Source organism: Nelusetta ayraudi, unplaced genomic scaffold (assembly GCF_046127955.1).
Source record: "Nelusetta ayraudi isolate G7.1 ecotype Tasmania unplaced genomic scaffold, CSIRO-AGI_Nayr_v1 ptg000002l, whole genome shotgun sequence".
Taxonomy (NCBI): domain Eukaryota; kingdom Metazoa; phylum Chordata; class Actinopteri; order Tetraodontiformes; family Monacanthidae; genus Nelusetta; species Nelusetta ayraudi.
The window spans coordinates 1,702,977-1,720,000 of record NW_027466052.1 but is presented as its reverse complement, the minus strand read 5'-3'; the positions used below and the strand labels follow the sequence as shown (position 1 = coordinate 1,720,000).

Here is a 17,024-nt window from a genome sequence, read left to right as displayed (position 1 = left end):
TGTGTGTGTCAGTTACAATCTGGCTGTGGGTGGATATTAATTTTTTTTTATTATATACAACGTATGTATATGTATATACATATATACAGTATGTGTGTGTGTGTGTGTGTGTGTTCTTTTAGAAACTGCCTGTCAATGGGATTTTAAATTTGATCCCTTTTTGTTCTTGTTTGTCTTGTTTGTTTTTGTGTCTGCTAAAAACAACAGTTTCTATCTGGTGTTGGATGGTTCAAACCTCAGGAGCAGAACAGCTGACAGTTGAAGGGACTAGCATCTATTTCCACTGTGGGACTGAGGGAACGTTCCGGAGTCATCTTGATGTTTTTTTTTCTTTATTTATCATTATCATTATTATTGTTACGGCAGCAGCACATAGCATTTTTATTTCCACCTTCTGATTTTGGGAACTTTTGTCAGACAGCAGTTACATATCAAGCGTGTGTTAGAAAAGGGATTCTGTCAGACTCAGGAAGTGGGGGTGACCCATTGGATATCAGTCCGATCCGATATCAGCCCAAAAAAAACAACGTGCTAACACATATCGAGGAGTATGAGCGATGTCGACCGTGGTTAGTATTTTTTTCGTCAAAGTCTGAAAAAGATGGTGCAGCTGAGTGCAAAACTTGTCGTACTTAAGTTTCATCGGAAAAAAACGCTGTGAGCAAGAACTGGAGATTGGAAATTTTGGTTATTGTGTAACATCACTCGATTGATACTTTTATAACATTACACACTACAAAAAAGGGTGCTGATATTGTATCGGATCGGTATCGGGTGATACTCAAGCCTCCAATATTGTGATGGTATCGCAAGTGAAAACAGTTGAATCGCGATGCCCCTAATGAGAAGCAGCAGCCTCGCCCTGGATGAAGGACAAAGATATTGAGAACTGAGCTGAATTCTGCTGCCACTCAAAAATTCAAGTGATGTTTGCACGTTGACACATTGTCCAAAAAAAGTTGAGTCAAAAGAACATGTCGTTTAATATTTGACGTGATATTCCACTGCGCCCCGTTAATGCCGACCGACCTTTTAGCGCTCTGTGTTTTCATTTGGTACGAGATGTGTTTTTCCTCGGCCTCTGCAGGTCAAAATTAACGTTCGGGACTGAACTGGATTTTTTTGAATTAATTTTTTTTCCCCTCCGGGGTGGTCCATCAATGTTACCAAGGTTGAAGGAGGACCCCGAAAGCAATGAAGTTCTCATGAAGTTTCAACCACTTTGTGTGTCACGTTTCGTTGCTTTGAAAAAAAAAAAAAGAAGAAAAGAAACAAGCAGACGCGCGCGCTCTGTACAGATAATGATTTTATAGAATCAGCGGCCGTGTGCATTTTTAACCGACCCTTTGTAGAAATGACATTTTATAACGTGGTGAAGTTTCTGTACAGCTCTGTAGTGAATAAAATCTCCTCCACCCTCATGTGTGTGTTGTCCTCTGGTTTTCTGTTACCGTTAATTGGCTGTTTCACTGAGATTTAAGTCATTTTTCAAAGACCAGCATTGGAAGTCCAGTCGAAAGTTCTTGTGCGAACCTCCCAAGATGTAGTTTTCTTCCCCTCTTCTCCGGAGAAATCTCCTCTCCGTGTGCCTTGTGCAGTTAACTGTCTCAGACAATGTGTAGAACTCTGGATCACTTGTTTTTAAAAAAAATAATTTATTGCAGCATGGAAATTTGATTTTGAAGATATCGACAAAGTTTGCATCCACTTCGGTCCAACAAGAGCGTTTTTAAGAAGACAACATTTAGCTATGGTGGTCATAAACACTATCCAGACACACACACACACACACACACACACACACACACACACACACGTTTTCTCCTCGTGTTGACAACATCTTCACAATTTCTAAAACGATCTGTTAAACACTAAACATAACAACAACAAACACAACACCACATAGTTTGAAGACAGTTTTAGGGATAAAGTTTAGAACAAAAATGCAAGTTGCATCAAGTGGTTGTTGTTATTGTCGTTCTGCTTCAGGACTGAAAATTGCCCCCCGGGGTGGGGGCCAGGGGGGTTGCCATTTCTAAGGGGAAATTCCACCCCAAAACACAAACACAAGACTGGTCAGAAACAACAAGCCATCATACACAACCTAACACAGACGCCACCGCTACGTTTAATACTGCAGCTAAGAAGCACTTAGGTAGCTGGCAAATGCCACCATTAGCTACCATCCCGCTACATTTCCTCCAATGTAGTTTCTGACTGCTGCAGCTCAGTGGAAACCAGCCGGGACTTAGTAGAGGTGATTCATGTGCAAGTGTGATTTAAAAAACGTCAAAGTTTTCTTCATTTTCAAGCACCACAGTCTATGACAAAGGACAGACACAGAAACGAAAAATTACGAATGTACCTATGGTTCTTGGAATCCTGGCTGAGTTGGATATTCACCTTTGCACAATGTACAGTCTAAGAATATATGCTAACAAAGTCACCTGGGACCCCTGGATGACCCAAAGGAGGTCTATATATTCCGGCGTCCTCTGGAGATTATTTCCTTCAGAATCTTGTCACAAGGATTCTGAGTGACAAAGAGCTCCGGCAGTCTTCCGGGATTCCGAAAACCGTAGTTACATTTGTAACTTTTGTTCCATTTCATCCCTTCTGACTGCAAAAGGTGGTGTTTTGAGCACTGGATGAAGTATACCAACTGAGTCACAAGAAATCCAGCTCACAAAGCTTTGACTGTGAGGGCGAACTATTGCTGCTCGGACCAACAATGGCCACAGAACCACCAGCAAGGAAGTGCAATTCAATCTGCAGACGCTTCTGGTGTAAATTGGGGGTTAGTGACTGAAGTGAGGTGGTTAATGCAGCTCGGTGTTTCCAAAGCTAACAGCATGCGAGAAGACAAAGAGGATATGACCTCCGGATGACGGCAGAACATATCGCCTACTTCGGTCATCCGTGGTTCACAGGTGACTTTTTTGGTACAATACTTACTCAAACTGCGCATTGCGCAAAGGGGAATACATCATACCTCAATGAATGATCTCATTTTATCCCCCCCGAACACTGAGAGAGTGCCTTGTTTCATCCTTCCAGTTCACCAATACAGACTAGACTATTTAACATTTTGCCTGATGATAAAGGGAACTTGAATCTCACACCCAACCCCCTTCAAGGAGCACGTGTGTCAGTTTAACAGGATGAAGGAGCCATGTGGTACGTCTCAAATTCCGTAATAATCTTTCAAGAGAAAAATGTGTCATTTGTTATTACTGTCCCTGTAACACACTGTCCACTTCTGATCCATACAATCAGTGCTACGCTGTTTGGACCAATCAGGCGCGGCGTCAACCCTCGGTGTCAGGTGGACACGGGGCAGATGATGACTCGCTCCTCCAGCAGGATGCTGAGGACGAGGAAGACAAAGTACAGCGCAAACATGGTGACGCCCAAAACGCGACTCATCCTCCAGCGGCAGGCGGCAATGGAGGCAATGACGAAGAGGAGCATTAGGAAGAGCAACACGATGGCACAGAAGAGGCCGTTGGAGGTGACAGTCACTGGCTGGCCTTGGTGGATCAGAGTGTACAAGAGCCATGGCACCGGCAGACTGTGGACACAGAGGAGAGATCATCTTCTGTGGATTCGACTTGATGGCGACTATTTTGGTTTATCATCCACTCCCACAAACATACATTACAAAATATAAAAACTGGAACCGAGAAGGTGCCATAAGCAGACATCATCTCACCAAAACACAACATCAGATAGAAAGAAAGAAAGAAAGATAAATAATCTATCACCAATATACCAGAAGCAAACAATGGCACTGCAATCAAAACACCTAATCTAGACTAAGTACTACATGGATCAAATACATAGATATTACTGACATGGATGGACAGGAACACTTCCTCTCTTTATATTTTTTTTCTCAAATAATCTATAAGAAGTATTTATATTGGTCAATTGTCTCTCTTGTTTTTAAATTTAAATACAAAAGTACTTGACATTAACTTATCAAGATAAACTGTTCCATAGGTTTTACTCCTGTAACTGCTTTGGTCTGTTGGTGTTCCTCAAGGTTGGACATTTGGCCCTATGACATTTCTTTCTCATGATTCTTTTAGGAAGTAAAAGGAGAAACATGGACATTTGTCTGTCCAGTACTAATGGCCTCCAGCTTGTCTTTTGAATGTTGCGGTGACTAAACTGGAAGCTGTCAAAGAGACAGCGTGTACACAAAGGGCTCTTTGGCGGCGGTCACCTACCCCACGGTGATGTCGAAGATGTTGCTGCCTACCGAGCTGGACACGGCCATGTCCCCCAGACCTTTACGGGCCACGATCACGCTGGTGATCAGGTCGGGGATGGACGTGCCGGCTGCCAGGATGGTCAGACCCATTATCTCCTCCGTGATGCCCACTGTCTCGCCTACCTGGAAAAAAAAATCACTGCCCTTTCAACTGCAGTTTTGCAGCTTTTCGCTTTTACCATCAGTGAGGCAAGACAGACAAATGCGAACACTCACACGCTTCATCAACAGGACTGATGCTTTTTTCTCTTTTTCCTTTTATTGTTTACTTATGAATGGCGAGTTGTTGATGCAGAGAACAAATTAATATTATGTGGGGACGAATTAGTGTTTTTCACGCTATATCTATACCAGTCCGGGGCAAACTACGGTCGGGGGCCCATGTGCGGCCCGTTAAACGTTCTAATCCGGCCCACCGAACTTGAAGAAATTATATTAATAGTAAGTAAGTAATGAAATAGCTGTATTTGTGTTCTAATAGTTATTTAAGTAAAGAGCTAAATACGGTTGGGCTTCTAAGACAGATATTGTGTTGTAACGCTTTTGCTCACTATTTAAAGGACATTGAAGGACATATTTTCCACATATCCCATGATACACATTTTTTCTCCAATGAGAAACCAGCCCCTCTGTCAAATGTTCCCCCCTCTGTCATAGGTAGAGCTCCGTAAATTTCACATTACATCACAATAAGCTAAATCCACTTGATGGATGGGGAGCTCACTAAGATGGATGCATGGATGCATTTTTTTTTGTTTTTTTTTAGAATTAAAAACTTGGCCATTTAGAGTCACGAGTGGGAAAAATTCTAATTCATTCCAAGTCATGTGTTGCAGCCTTTCGTCTGCTCAGATGAACCAACCTGGTGAGCCCACCAAACCATCAGGTAGGAAAAGATTCCGATCCACAGGATGGAGCCGACAAATGTCGCCACAAAATACCTCCTGGATTCCTGCCAAAAAAGTAAAAAAAAAATACATTCAGTCAGAACACAGAATATCTGGGGATCCATATCAGCAGACAGAAGCTCTTGACTGTGTCAGAAGTTGTTGTTGTGTTTGCTGGCTGTTGGTGGGTGCAGACCGGCTTGCGGACGTCGGGCAGCGTGAGCCACAGTGGGATGACGACAGGCAGCAGCAGCAGGTACGTCGCCTGCTTCCGTCTGCTTTCAGGCCACGTCAGTGACAGCGGCTCCTTGTCGTCCTCCTCGTTCCCGTCATCATCGTCTTCACCGTCATCGGAGTTCTCCTCCTCTTCGTCCGCGCTCACCTCTCGAGCTGATCGCACCGCTGCCATCTGCAGGGCCAATCAGGGAAACGCCAGTGAGAGTGAGCCCTGTGAGGTCGTTTAGTTCAGTGAACTACTGAATTGAGACTAAAGGAATATGAATAGAATGAAATGTTTTATTCATTTTAATTATATTTGTATTTGTTACTTATATTTATATTTGTGAATATTTATTTTTAACGTAATAAAACATCAGTCAGTGCTAGGTGCAGTATTTTCATTGTTTAGGAATAAAATATACTTCATTAATGTGATTTGTGCTGCTGCCTACAGATGTGACCTGAAACATAAAAATGTAAAAAATAAAAAATTCACCATCAATCACCCATCTATGCAGATTCAAGCCATATGCAAATGATCTCTGTGGTGGTGAGTGCACTTGAACCGACCCCATGCTCTTCCAGCCTGATTAGGAAATTATTTCAGAGAATCACAGCGGCTTTGCTCGAGGTATGCGCTCGTGAAGAAGCATAGCAATGGAGGATTAGGCTGGTTGGTTAAGAGTGCGTGCTTTTCTTGAATTTGAAAACAATTCGTTGGTAAAGACATTTATGGACATTTGATTTCCCATGTTTTTCAAGTGGACCGGGTTTTCCAATTCCTTGATCTCTTACATCCTTCCATCTTGTGAAGAAGAGCCAATCAAAATCATTTACACATTGGTCGACTTGGGTGAGTCTCAATGTTCAGCATCTAACAAATTTATTTTGATCACATAAGTAGCCCTATTGTGCACCTTTGAGCCGTCAGGATGCTTTACAGTCCCCTCTCCAACCTCCTTCTTCTTCGGTGGTTGTGAAGTGGATGGCTTGGCTGCAGCGCCCCCTGCTGCACCGGAGGCGCTAGCCTGCTCTTCTTTTGGTTTATCTGCGCCCTCTGGAGGAGGAAGAACACGATGCAGCGAAAAGCATCAATCGTGTGATAAGATGTCTATGATGCTCATAGTCATTATCATTAGTTTATCATGATCAGAGCGGGTTCACATTTATGTCGTTTGGAGGTAAATTATTTACAGACCTTTTTTTAGTCTTTGAACCTGGCCGGCCAATCAGTGGGGATGAACGAACACACACACACACACACACACGCACACACACACACACGCACACACACACACACACACACACACACACACACACACACACACACACACTCAGAGCCCCATCTGGATGTAAATCCTTGGCCTGGCTGATTGGGGTTCATCGAGACCTCTCCAGGCCCCTCATGGCCACTCTTTGCTTAGCACCTCTGACTCTGAAGCGCCTAGCTCTCTACACTGTGACGCACAAACACTGATTGAGAGGCTCCCCTGATTGCTGAGGAAAACAAAAACAACCTCAACCTCGGCCAAACTGCTCACAGCCGCAAACAAAGAAAAAGCCACTGAGCGCTGTGCGTCTATCCATCTCAGTGCGTCTTCAAGGTGAACTGAGCAACGGCCCAACAAATCAAGTGAGAGAAATTCTAAACCCTGGTTGAAAACCTTGTTTTCAGAAAAAAAAGAATCATAACTTTATTGTATACTTTTGACTTTTTATCTAAGTATACAGTTTTCCTACAAATCCGACATTTATCTTTCTATTCAGATTTTTTCCTCTTTCAATCCATCTCTAACAGAAATGGGCCTTCGTAAATTTCATCCATCCATCCATCCATCCATCCACTTTCCAAACCCGCATCCTCCTGCTCTCAGGGTTGCGAGGGTCTGCTGGACCCTATCCCAGCAGTCATGGGGCGAAGGCGGGGTACATTCAGGACAAGTCACCAGTTCATCTCAGAAAATGGCCCGATTTTAGAAGAAAATATTAATTTAGAACAAAAATCCAATATAAAGTCCCCTTGTCCCATTTTGTAATGATTTCTGAGTCACATGACATCAAACACATTTCCCCAGTCACACAGATACTAGCCACTACTATCTTGCACAACTGTGTCCTAATATCTGTGTTTTCAACATCCAACTCATCAGAGATGCTGTTCCAAATCAACAACATCCACAGCAACCAACAACAACAAAAAAAACACACAACGAGGAAGAGTGGTTTCGGTGGTCTTACCTCTCCTGGCCTTCCTGAGCCCCGGGGTTTTCCAAGTCGCCTCTAGAATGGAAACCCAACAAAGCAAGGCCAAAAATCTGAGAGGTCTGTTGGATTTATTTCTCATGACCATCAGAGACAGAGGCCATCAAATACATTTGGAAAGGTGCCTTTAGTCCTTTGCTCTTCTTCTAATGAGGAAATATTTACCGTTGTCATCACACTGCAACCTTCATGCTTATACTTTTTACACAGCAGCGTTATACTGCAGCATTCACACTGACGCTGACACTGTCCACACTGCAGCATCCCCACTGACCCTGTTCACACTGCAACGTTCAAACTGACACTATTCACATTGCAGCGTCCACAGTGACACTGAAATGTTCACACAGCAGCATCCACGCTGACACTGTTTACACTGCAACATTCACACTGACATTGTTCACATTACAGAATCCAGGCTGACGCTGTTCACACTGCAACGTTCCCACTGACAGTATTCACATTGCAGCATCCGCAGTGACACTGTTCACACGGCAACATTCACACTGACACTGACACTGTCCACACTGCAGCATCCCCGCTGACCCTGTTCACACTGCAACATTCAAACTGACACTATTCACAGTGCAGCGTCCACAGTGACACTGAAATGTTCACACAGCAGCATCCACGCTGACATTGTTCACATTACAGAATCCATGCTGACACTCTTTTACACTGCAGCATCCACGCTGACACTGTTCACACTGCAACAGTCACACCGACACTATTCACATTGCAGCATCCACACTGGCACTGTGTACACTGCAACATCCTCGCTGACACTGGTTACACTGCAGCAACCACACTGACACTGACACTATTTGCACTGCAACATCCACACTGACACTATTCACATTGTAGCATCCACACTAGCACTGTGTACACTGCAACATCCTTGCTGACACTGATTACACTGCAGCAACCACACTGACACTGACACTATTTACACCGCAACATCCACGCTGACACTGTTCACACTGACACTATTCACATTGCAGCATCCACACTGGCACTGTGTACACTGCAACATCCCCGCTGACACTGTCTTACAATTCAACATCCATGCTGACTTTGACACTGTTTACACTGCAACATCCATGCTGACACTGTCTTACAATTCAGCATCCATGCTGACTTTGACACTCTTTACACTGCATAATCCACGCTGACAGTTTACACTGCAACATCCACGCTGACACTTTCTTACAATTCAGCATCCACGCTGACTTTGACACTGTTTACACTGCAATATCCATGCCAACACTTTTTTGACACAGCACCATCCACAGTGATATTGACATTGTTTACACAATTGCATTCTGACCGACTCAAAACAACAACTCAGACTTGAGTTTTTAAACACAGATCTAAAAACATGCAAAAAAAATTAATAAAAATTTCACATTGGGACTTTATGTAATTATTTTCTTCAATTTACTCATGAGACATAAGCGCATCAACTGTGGGAAACTTGCGGCACACTGTCACCCTCTGCAGTTATGAGGTGGTACCACAGAACACAAATTCCTAGGCTAACTGCTTCCAACGTGGACGTGATCCAACTCCTGCTGTGCGGACAAGTCTTGGCTCCACCCCCTCCGCTCTACAGATAAACAGCTTGGTCTGTGAGCTTGCTGGCTGCTGCCCAGCTTTTATTAGGCTGTATTGAAAAGCTGATTAAGGATCAGCTGCGGCGATGTGAGAGGGTGAGGTGGAGGCGGTGAGACAGGCTGAAGGTCACAGGAAAATGATGGCCTCAGAAAACATTCATTTTAACATTGTTTGCTAAATACTTTCTGACCACTAGATGGTGCTAAAACTACCACAATGGGCCTTTAAACCTTTATATCTTGAAAAAAAAAAAATGATGATTTTTGTCTATTTTTCTTAAATTCTTTTTTTTAATTTAACCTTACAACAAACCCAGCAGGACAGTTTAGTTTTTTATTTATTTATTTTTTCAACGATCGACTGTTACCTACGAGGTCAGCTCTCGTTTTTTTTGGTTTGAAACTTCATATTTTAAGGACATCCAGATGTTGGATTTGGATTTGGGTCTCACCTTCACCTAGTGGGTCCAGTGTATGGATCATCAGCTGGAAGATGGTGTTCCTTAGCGAGGTGTTGTGCAGGGACGCCGAGCTGCCACCTCTCTGCAGGATGGGGCGGACCTGCAGACAGGAAGTCAGAAAAAGGACGACAGAGTATAGGTCAGGAGATCAAGGCGGACACTTGATCTTTAAGGTTCAACTTCAGTTTTAGACCAAAAAAGTGAAGAAAAAACCCTCACAGAAAACTCATTGGACCTTTAAACCAAGATAAGACTGGAAATCAGATGCATATGGAGGTTAATTAATATTTGAATTCACAAAAAATAATATTTACTCAGAGTGGAAAGAAAACTATCTGTTTTCAAAACCCACTTTTGTATCTTCCGTCTTTCTTCCCTTGTTACTCTTTGCCTTTTACCATAATTCATTTGCGGCAGATGCTCAAATTTTTGCCTTCATGTGAAATCCAAGAGAAAAAAAATATAATCTGGTCAGATAATCTGGAGTCTAAAAAAAGAGCTGTCTGCATTTAGGTGTCACTGCCATGAAACAATTTATAGAATTAAGTATTAGTTTATATAGCTTATATCAAAATCGTCTAATGTTGAGTTGTTGTTGAGTTTGTCCTACCCGGACTTTCACACGCTCCTCCTGCGTCGCTGGTACCTGTTTGGTTCCTTGTGGGCTGCTGGGAAGAGCTTCAGGCTCCGCTTTGAGAGGAGCAGGAGGAGCAGCAGGAGGTACAGCAGGAGGAGCAGGAAGAAGTACAGGAGGTGGGTCGCTCTCCTGAAAAAAACAAAACAAATCAAACCACGCAATCAGACAGACAGACAGGCAGAGAGATAGATAGATAGATAGATAGATAGATAGATAGATAGATGGATAGATAGATAGAAGTGAATTAAAATAGAACAAAAGGTCAAGCGCAAGATGTCCAACAGGCCTTTAGTTGTGCAGAAGCAAAGATAAGAAAGGTCTAAAAAGCCATAAGTGCTATTGAGTGCTGAGCAAAGTCCAGAATGTTCATCCACTTCCTACCAGCCGTCTACCATCTCTCTCTCTCTCTCTGTCTGTCTGTCTCTTTTTCTCTCTCCCTCTCTCTTGCTGCCGTGAACTCCATATACGAACCTGCCGTCTCACGTTGATGACATCATTTAAAAGCAGCATGAACACATGAGGCCACCTGACCTTACTTCCAATAAGAAGCCAATCGCAAGTTTAATTCTACTCCCTGCTACACTGCTCCATGCAATAATCCATCATATCTTGTCATTAATTGCCAACTGATTCTAATTTAAGTTAATTCAATTTTATATGTATTCCAATAGCCCTGCCTTCGCCCTATGACAGCTGGGACAGGCTCCAGCAGACCCCCGTGACCCTGAGCTTGGGAAGAAGCGGCTATGGAAAACAAATGAATGAATGTATTCCAATAGGTTGCTATGTTCCTGTCACCGCACACATGCTCCAGTATGATTGGACACTCTGGAGCTTCTCTCCTGTTGCTCCCTCGCCACAGACCCTCACCGCTGGGCTGCCTGAGCTGCAGCTCCTTCCGCTGCTTTCCAGGATCATTCTGAAAGGAACCTGTAGGCCGAGAGGCTTCGAGCACCTGCGGTCTCGGTCACACCTGGACCTTTTCTCTGTTCGACCATCAAAGGCCACGCACACAAACACAAGGCGTCACCTGCTCAGACCCACAAACCAGCAGCAGCAGCGGCAGCAGCAACAGTGAGGAGATAAAAGGACTCTGAGCTCTGCAGGATCTCAGTAGCCAATCAGTTCGGCTCCATTCATCTCTTCGGGTGACCTTAGACAGACTGGGACGAGGGAGGTGCTGCTGCTCCCTCTGCTCCCTGTCTCCTGTAACTCGCGTCAACGGCCAACGCCATGGAAACCGGACGGAGTCAAACATTGGAAGCAGGCAAATTGATGCGTTTGAAACTGTGCCGCTCACTGGTGACGTTCAGAAAAACCTTGAAAGGAAAAACTTTCCTTGAGTATTTCTTTTTCTGATGATTCTGCTCCCTACATTTGCACTCAGATATCTGTACTTTCTACTTCTCACATTAGAAAAACTTTATATAACGCAGTAACATCCAATACTGGATCAGTGGTGATAACTATCAGTGATTAGTTTGGTTGTGCTGCAGTTACAACAAAGCTGTTCAAAATTATCCAGACGCTCATCAAGTCTGACCTCTGACCAGTTCAGTCACAGCTTTTTATTTTTTGTAAAATTTTCAATGAATGCATTGGATCATTGAAGGCAAAACCAAAAAAAAAACTTTACTGAGGTACGTTTCAGACCCTGAACTTTCTTACTTTTACTTGAGTAAGGGACTTAATAAGTACTTTCACTTTTACCAGAGTATTTTTTTCTGTACTTTTACTGAAGTACAAAACTTAAATACATTTGAAAGCTTTGCCTAAAATAAGTGAGATAAAGTAATGCACATTTATAAATTCTAAAGACTTAAAAAAATAGAATGAATAAATGTTTATGATTGCAATGAACTGTTGGCTGCTGACAGTTGCACTTAGATAAAAAAACAAAAAAACAAAAAAACGACCACCTGACCTTCTGCGGCTCCACCTTGGCCAGGCTGCTGCGCTTGGCCAGCAGCGTCTTCACCGCCCGCTCGATGCGCTCGTTGAACTTCATGAAGGTCACGTAGCTGAAGTAGGCCAGCAGCAGCAGGGCGCTCTCCCACCAGAGGATCACGTCGTCCAGGAAGAAGACGATGAGCATGAGCAGCGCCACCACGTAGAAGGTGACGTCACGGAAGAGCGGCCACCAGGTGAGCCGCAACACCTGGTGCGAGAAGATGGCGCACGTGCCCACCACGAAGAGCACGTTGAAGACGGCCGAGCCCACGATGGTGCCCACGCCCACGTTGCTGTGCGACACAAACACGCCGATGAGGGAGGTGAAGAGTTCGGGGGCGGAGCCTCCCGCTGCCATGAAGGTGGCGCCGGCCACGTCGTCCGAGATTCGCAGCCTGCAGGCGACCACCTCCAGCGCTGGCACGAAGAACTCGTCGCAGACGATGGCCAGCGACACAAACATGTAGGCCATCCCGGCCAGGTGCAGCAGCGCCCAGCCCTGCTGCCGCTGCTGCAGGGAGAACAGGTCGGGGGGGTAGTCGCCCTTCCTGCGGGGGGCCTGTGTGACAGCGGGTGGACCATCAGTGGGCGCCAACAGCTTTGCATCTATGTAGACGCACTGTTCAACGTCCGTCCTGTTGACCGCCACCACCAGGGGGCGCGGCGTTATCTCCTCCGTCCTGTTGGGGGCCTTCACCTCCCGGACTTCCCGGGCATTGACCTCCAGAACCTCCCGGACCTCCCGGACCTGGTCCTCCAAAACCTCACGGACATCCCTGGCCTGGACCTCCAGGCCCTCCCGGGCCTCATGGGCTTCATAGGCCTGGACCTCCAGGGCCTCCTGGGCTTCCTGGGCCTCCCTGGCCTCTACCTCCTGGGTCTCCTGGGCATCATTGGCCTGAACCTCCAGGACCTCCCGGGACTCCCGGGCCTGGACCCCCAACAACTTCAGGACTTTCAGGACCTTTAGGGTCTCCCGGGCCTGGACTTCCAGGACCTCCCTGGGACCCGGCACAGACGGCCCGTCCTTGATGGCCAGAGCGAAGAGCAAACAGAGCAGCGCGGCCGCGAGGAGGCAGCAGAGGAGGTGGAGGTGTAACCTCAGTCGCCTTGTCTCGGTCATAACTTGACTGCTGCTGCTGCTGCTGCTGCTGGTCCTTCGGCTACAGGGAGAGGATTCAAAAGTGTTCACATTCTGGACTTCAGTAAAAGTATGGGTATTTGTGTTAAAAAAAAAAATTCTGCTAAAAGTAAGTAATGCTGAGTAAAAGTAAAAGTACTGAGTCTACTCATTAACTGAAGTAGAAGCGAGAAAGTTCTGAAATTTACTATTCTGCCTTTAATGAAACTAAACATTTGTTGATCTTTCCATACTATAGGTTTTTTCTTTTTCAACTTCAGCACAACAAAACTGTAATCAGTGATAGTTCCACCACATGAGTTGCCCGCCGCAGGCCAGTTCTAAAAACAGCACAACAAGCTGCATCTAAAATGTAATTTTTTCCAACCTTTCCAACCACAAAAGTAACCAGCATGTTTTTCCAAAGTCAGAAGTAAAAAGTACAGATATTTGTGGACAAAAAAGGTAAAAAGTCATTAGAAAAAAAAGAGAAATACTCAATTAAGTACAGATACCTCAAAAATATACCAAAGTACAGTAACAAAGTATTTGTACTTTGTTGCTTCGCACCTCTGGCTTGCAGGTGGCCAGACTTAGGTCCGGGTCATCACTCCTCCTGGACCGCTGTGGTGCTGAGAGGTGGCGGTCCAGCGAGTGGGAGACGCAGCAGAGGTGTGTGTTCCGTGGAGCATCTTCTCACTGCTTCCACCTGTGGAGGCACTGGAGACCAGACAAAACACAATGCCTTGGTTGATTGGCAGATATTTCTGATAGAAAGAAAGAAAGAAAAAACAAGGAAAATGCTTCAGTTCAGTCACAGCGATGAAGCAACACATCAGTGAGGGTCAAGACTGTACCTCAAAAAAATCGTCCCCTCATATATTGTCTTACAACTGATTTATATTTGGACCTTTTTCAAATCTCATTGTCCTGTTTTCTCACATAGCTGCAGTGGTGTGTGTGTGTGTGTGTGTGTGTGTGTGTGTGTGTGAAGGGGTTGGAGGGTGGATGCAGACAGCCACCTGTTACTATGGCTACATGGTTCTTTTTGGAGTCCAGCGGAAACACGCTGATTGTGTGGTAGCAAAACGTAAATGACAGATTAGAAATGATGTTGTTTTTTTGTATGAAGCGTCAAGTGATATTAAACAAAACTCACGGATTTCAGTGGATGAAATCTATAGAAAAACTGTCTGCTAATACTGGCATATTTATATTGACGTTTTTTTTCCACTGTCAATTACAGAGAGAAAGAAAGAAAGAAAGAAAGAAAAACCAATCAATCAAGCATGCTGCACGCGCGAGCAGATATTATGCGCGGGCACACACACACACACACACACACACACACACACACACACACACACACACACACACACACACACACACACACGTCATTATCTCCTTTTGAAGTGAAACGGTCACATAAGTGCGTGGAAAAAGAAATTTCCCGCCTTTTGATGCTTCATCGCCACGCACCTCACGGCGCGGATCAGACCGAGCAACACAGTTCACCCCTCCACCTACACCAATAAAAATATGTACATAGAGAAAGACACAATAAAAGGCAGGTAGGCAAAAGCGGTGTGCGGGGAGTTGTTGCAGGTGCGGTGCTTCCTACCTGTTGCGCGCCGCCGTCGCTCCAGCTGTGCGCAAAACGCGGACGCGGAGATGATGCTCGGCTGAATGACTGGCTGCCTGCCTGCCTGACTGACTGACTCTGGCTGACTGGCTGGCTGGCTGGCTGACTGCGTCGGGTCGCGGAGCTACAAGGACGCAGCGCATCTCCGGCCCGGATGATGATGGAGATTCATCAGCATGATGGCGCTGTAAGCGGATCAGGAGCCTCACAGGCACCGGGGCTCCCGTCGTCCCTCCGCCGGCTGGGATGCCGACTGCTGTGACGTCCGCCGGCCGGCAGGAGGCTCTGCTCCCAGATACGGGTGTTTTTTTGTTTGTTGGTTGTTTGTTGTTGTTGTTTTTTTTTTCAATATTTGTGATTTTGGGGAAAGGGTAGGGGCTTTGGAGCTAATAAAAAAAAGGGGCCAAACTCTTAGGGCTTTACATTTGTGTTGACACGCTGCTCTGACACGTTCACAGTGGTTCCTAACATCAGCCTGCCTAAGCAACTTTCACCTAGTCGTTTTTTTTTGTCTTTATCTCACAAACCCTTTAATCTTCCATCTTGATCTGATAGAACTCGTGACTCTTCAAAGCTCCAACGCTTTCTACAGGAGAATAGCAGAATTACTTTAATACACACACAGAGCTACAAAATTACACAAGCAAGTCATCATTAACCAAACAAAAAACAAACAAACACAAAAACATGCATGTTTGAAAGGTAAGACGAACAGTACAAACAACTAACAAAGTACAGATACTGTTACTTATATGTACTTTACTTGAGTATTTCTTTTTCTGACACTTCTTTTTACTTTGACTCCCTACATTTGCACACAGATATTTGTACTTTTTACTCCTTACATTAGAAAAACATGCTAGTTACTTTTGGAGTTTAAAGGAGTTAAAAAAAATACAAATTCTTTTCAAAGTCATTCATGTATTATTTAGTGTAGTTAATGTTTGTTGAGCTGAATCAGAAATTGACCTTAATTATAAGTGTCAAATCCAATAATGGCTCACTGGTCAGAACTATTACTGATTAAAGTTTGATTGTGTTGAAAATGATCCAGATGTGCATCAAGACCTCTGACCTCTGCTCAGTTTAATTCAGATTATTCTGTCACACTTATTTTCATTTTGGCAAAATTATCAACCAATGTATTGTTTCATTAATGGCAAAAAAAAAAAAAAGACTTTATACTGAAGTACATTTCAGAACCTGTACTTTCTTGTATAATAAAGGTACTTTGACTTTGAAGTATAGGGATGCAACAATTGGATGATGAGTGGATGCTAATTAGTTCCAACTTCTGTCTGCTGTTTTACTGCAGCCGAGATAAACAAGCAACACTTACAGTATGAAGACCATGAAGATTTAAAAAGCAATACAAAAACAAAGTTTAACAGCAAATTCAGACAAACTGATGACATTTAAACATGTTTGATTACTTTAAAGCATCGGTGTCAAACTCGGGCCCATGGGCCAAATTTGGCCCGCAGTGTAATGTTTGGCCCGCCAGTAATATACAGCACATGTACCGCTGATACTAAAAATCCCAGAATGCTCTATTGGTATTTTGGTGAGTGAATCAGGACATCTTATTCCATATTCAGGTTGAAACAACTTGTTTGGGTCCATATGAAACGGTTCATTGTTCTATCTGTTTGAGTTTGACACCGATGCTTTAAAGGGTTATGTGATGTGCCATGTTGGTTGGTTTTATACATTTTGAAAAAAAATGTTGGTTTTGTTTTTTTGTTTTTTTTACCTGTGACATTTCTGGGGTGAAATCAGAGTTGCCCAGCAGTGGGTTGATGCCTCCAGTACTGTAAAACAGCCAACGTTGTAAAATGTCTATGGTGGCGAACGAGTTTTTGTATCGGCTTCAAGGAATAAACCTGTGAAGAGGGAGACGTGATTAAACCATGCCTGATCCTGATCATTAGCAAAACAAAACCTGGCTGTTCTGTTC

General features: G+C 44.2%; 1 protein-coding gene across 1 annotated transcript; it reads right to left on the bottom strand.

Annotated features, from left to right (window-relative positions):
- Positions 1-2,987: 2,987 nt before the first annotated feature.
- On the bottom strand, positions 2,988-13,459 carry LOC142895250 (sodium/potassium/calcium exchanger 2-like). Its single transcript, XM_076036180.1, has 8 exons — positions 12,280-13,459; positions 10,329-10,484; positions 9,710-9,818; positions 6,300-6,439; positions 5,360-5,572; positions 5,139-5,228; positions 4,233-4,399; positions 2,988-3,571 (listed from the first exon to the last, which is right to left on the bottom strand). Exons 1-8 carry the CDS (start codon positions 13,426-13,428, stop codon positions 3,322-3,324), a joined length of 2,274 nt encoding a protein of 757 aa, XP_075892295.1. The 5' UTR covers positions 13,429-13,459; the 3' UTR covers positions 2,988-3,321.
- Between the last annotated feature and the right edge of the window lie 3,565 nt (positions 13,460-17,024).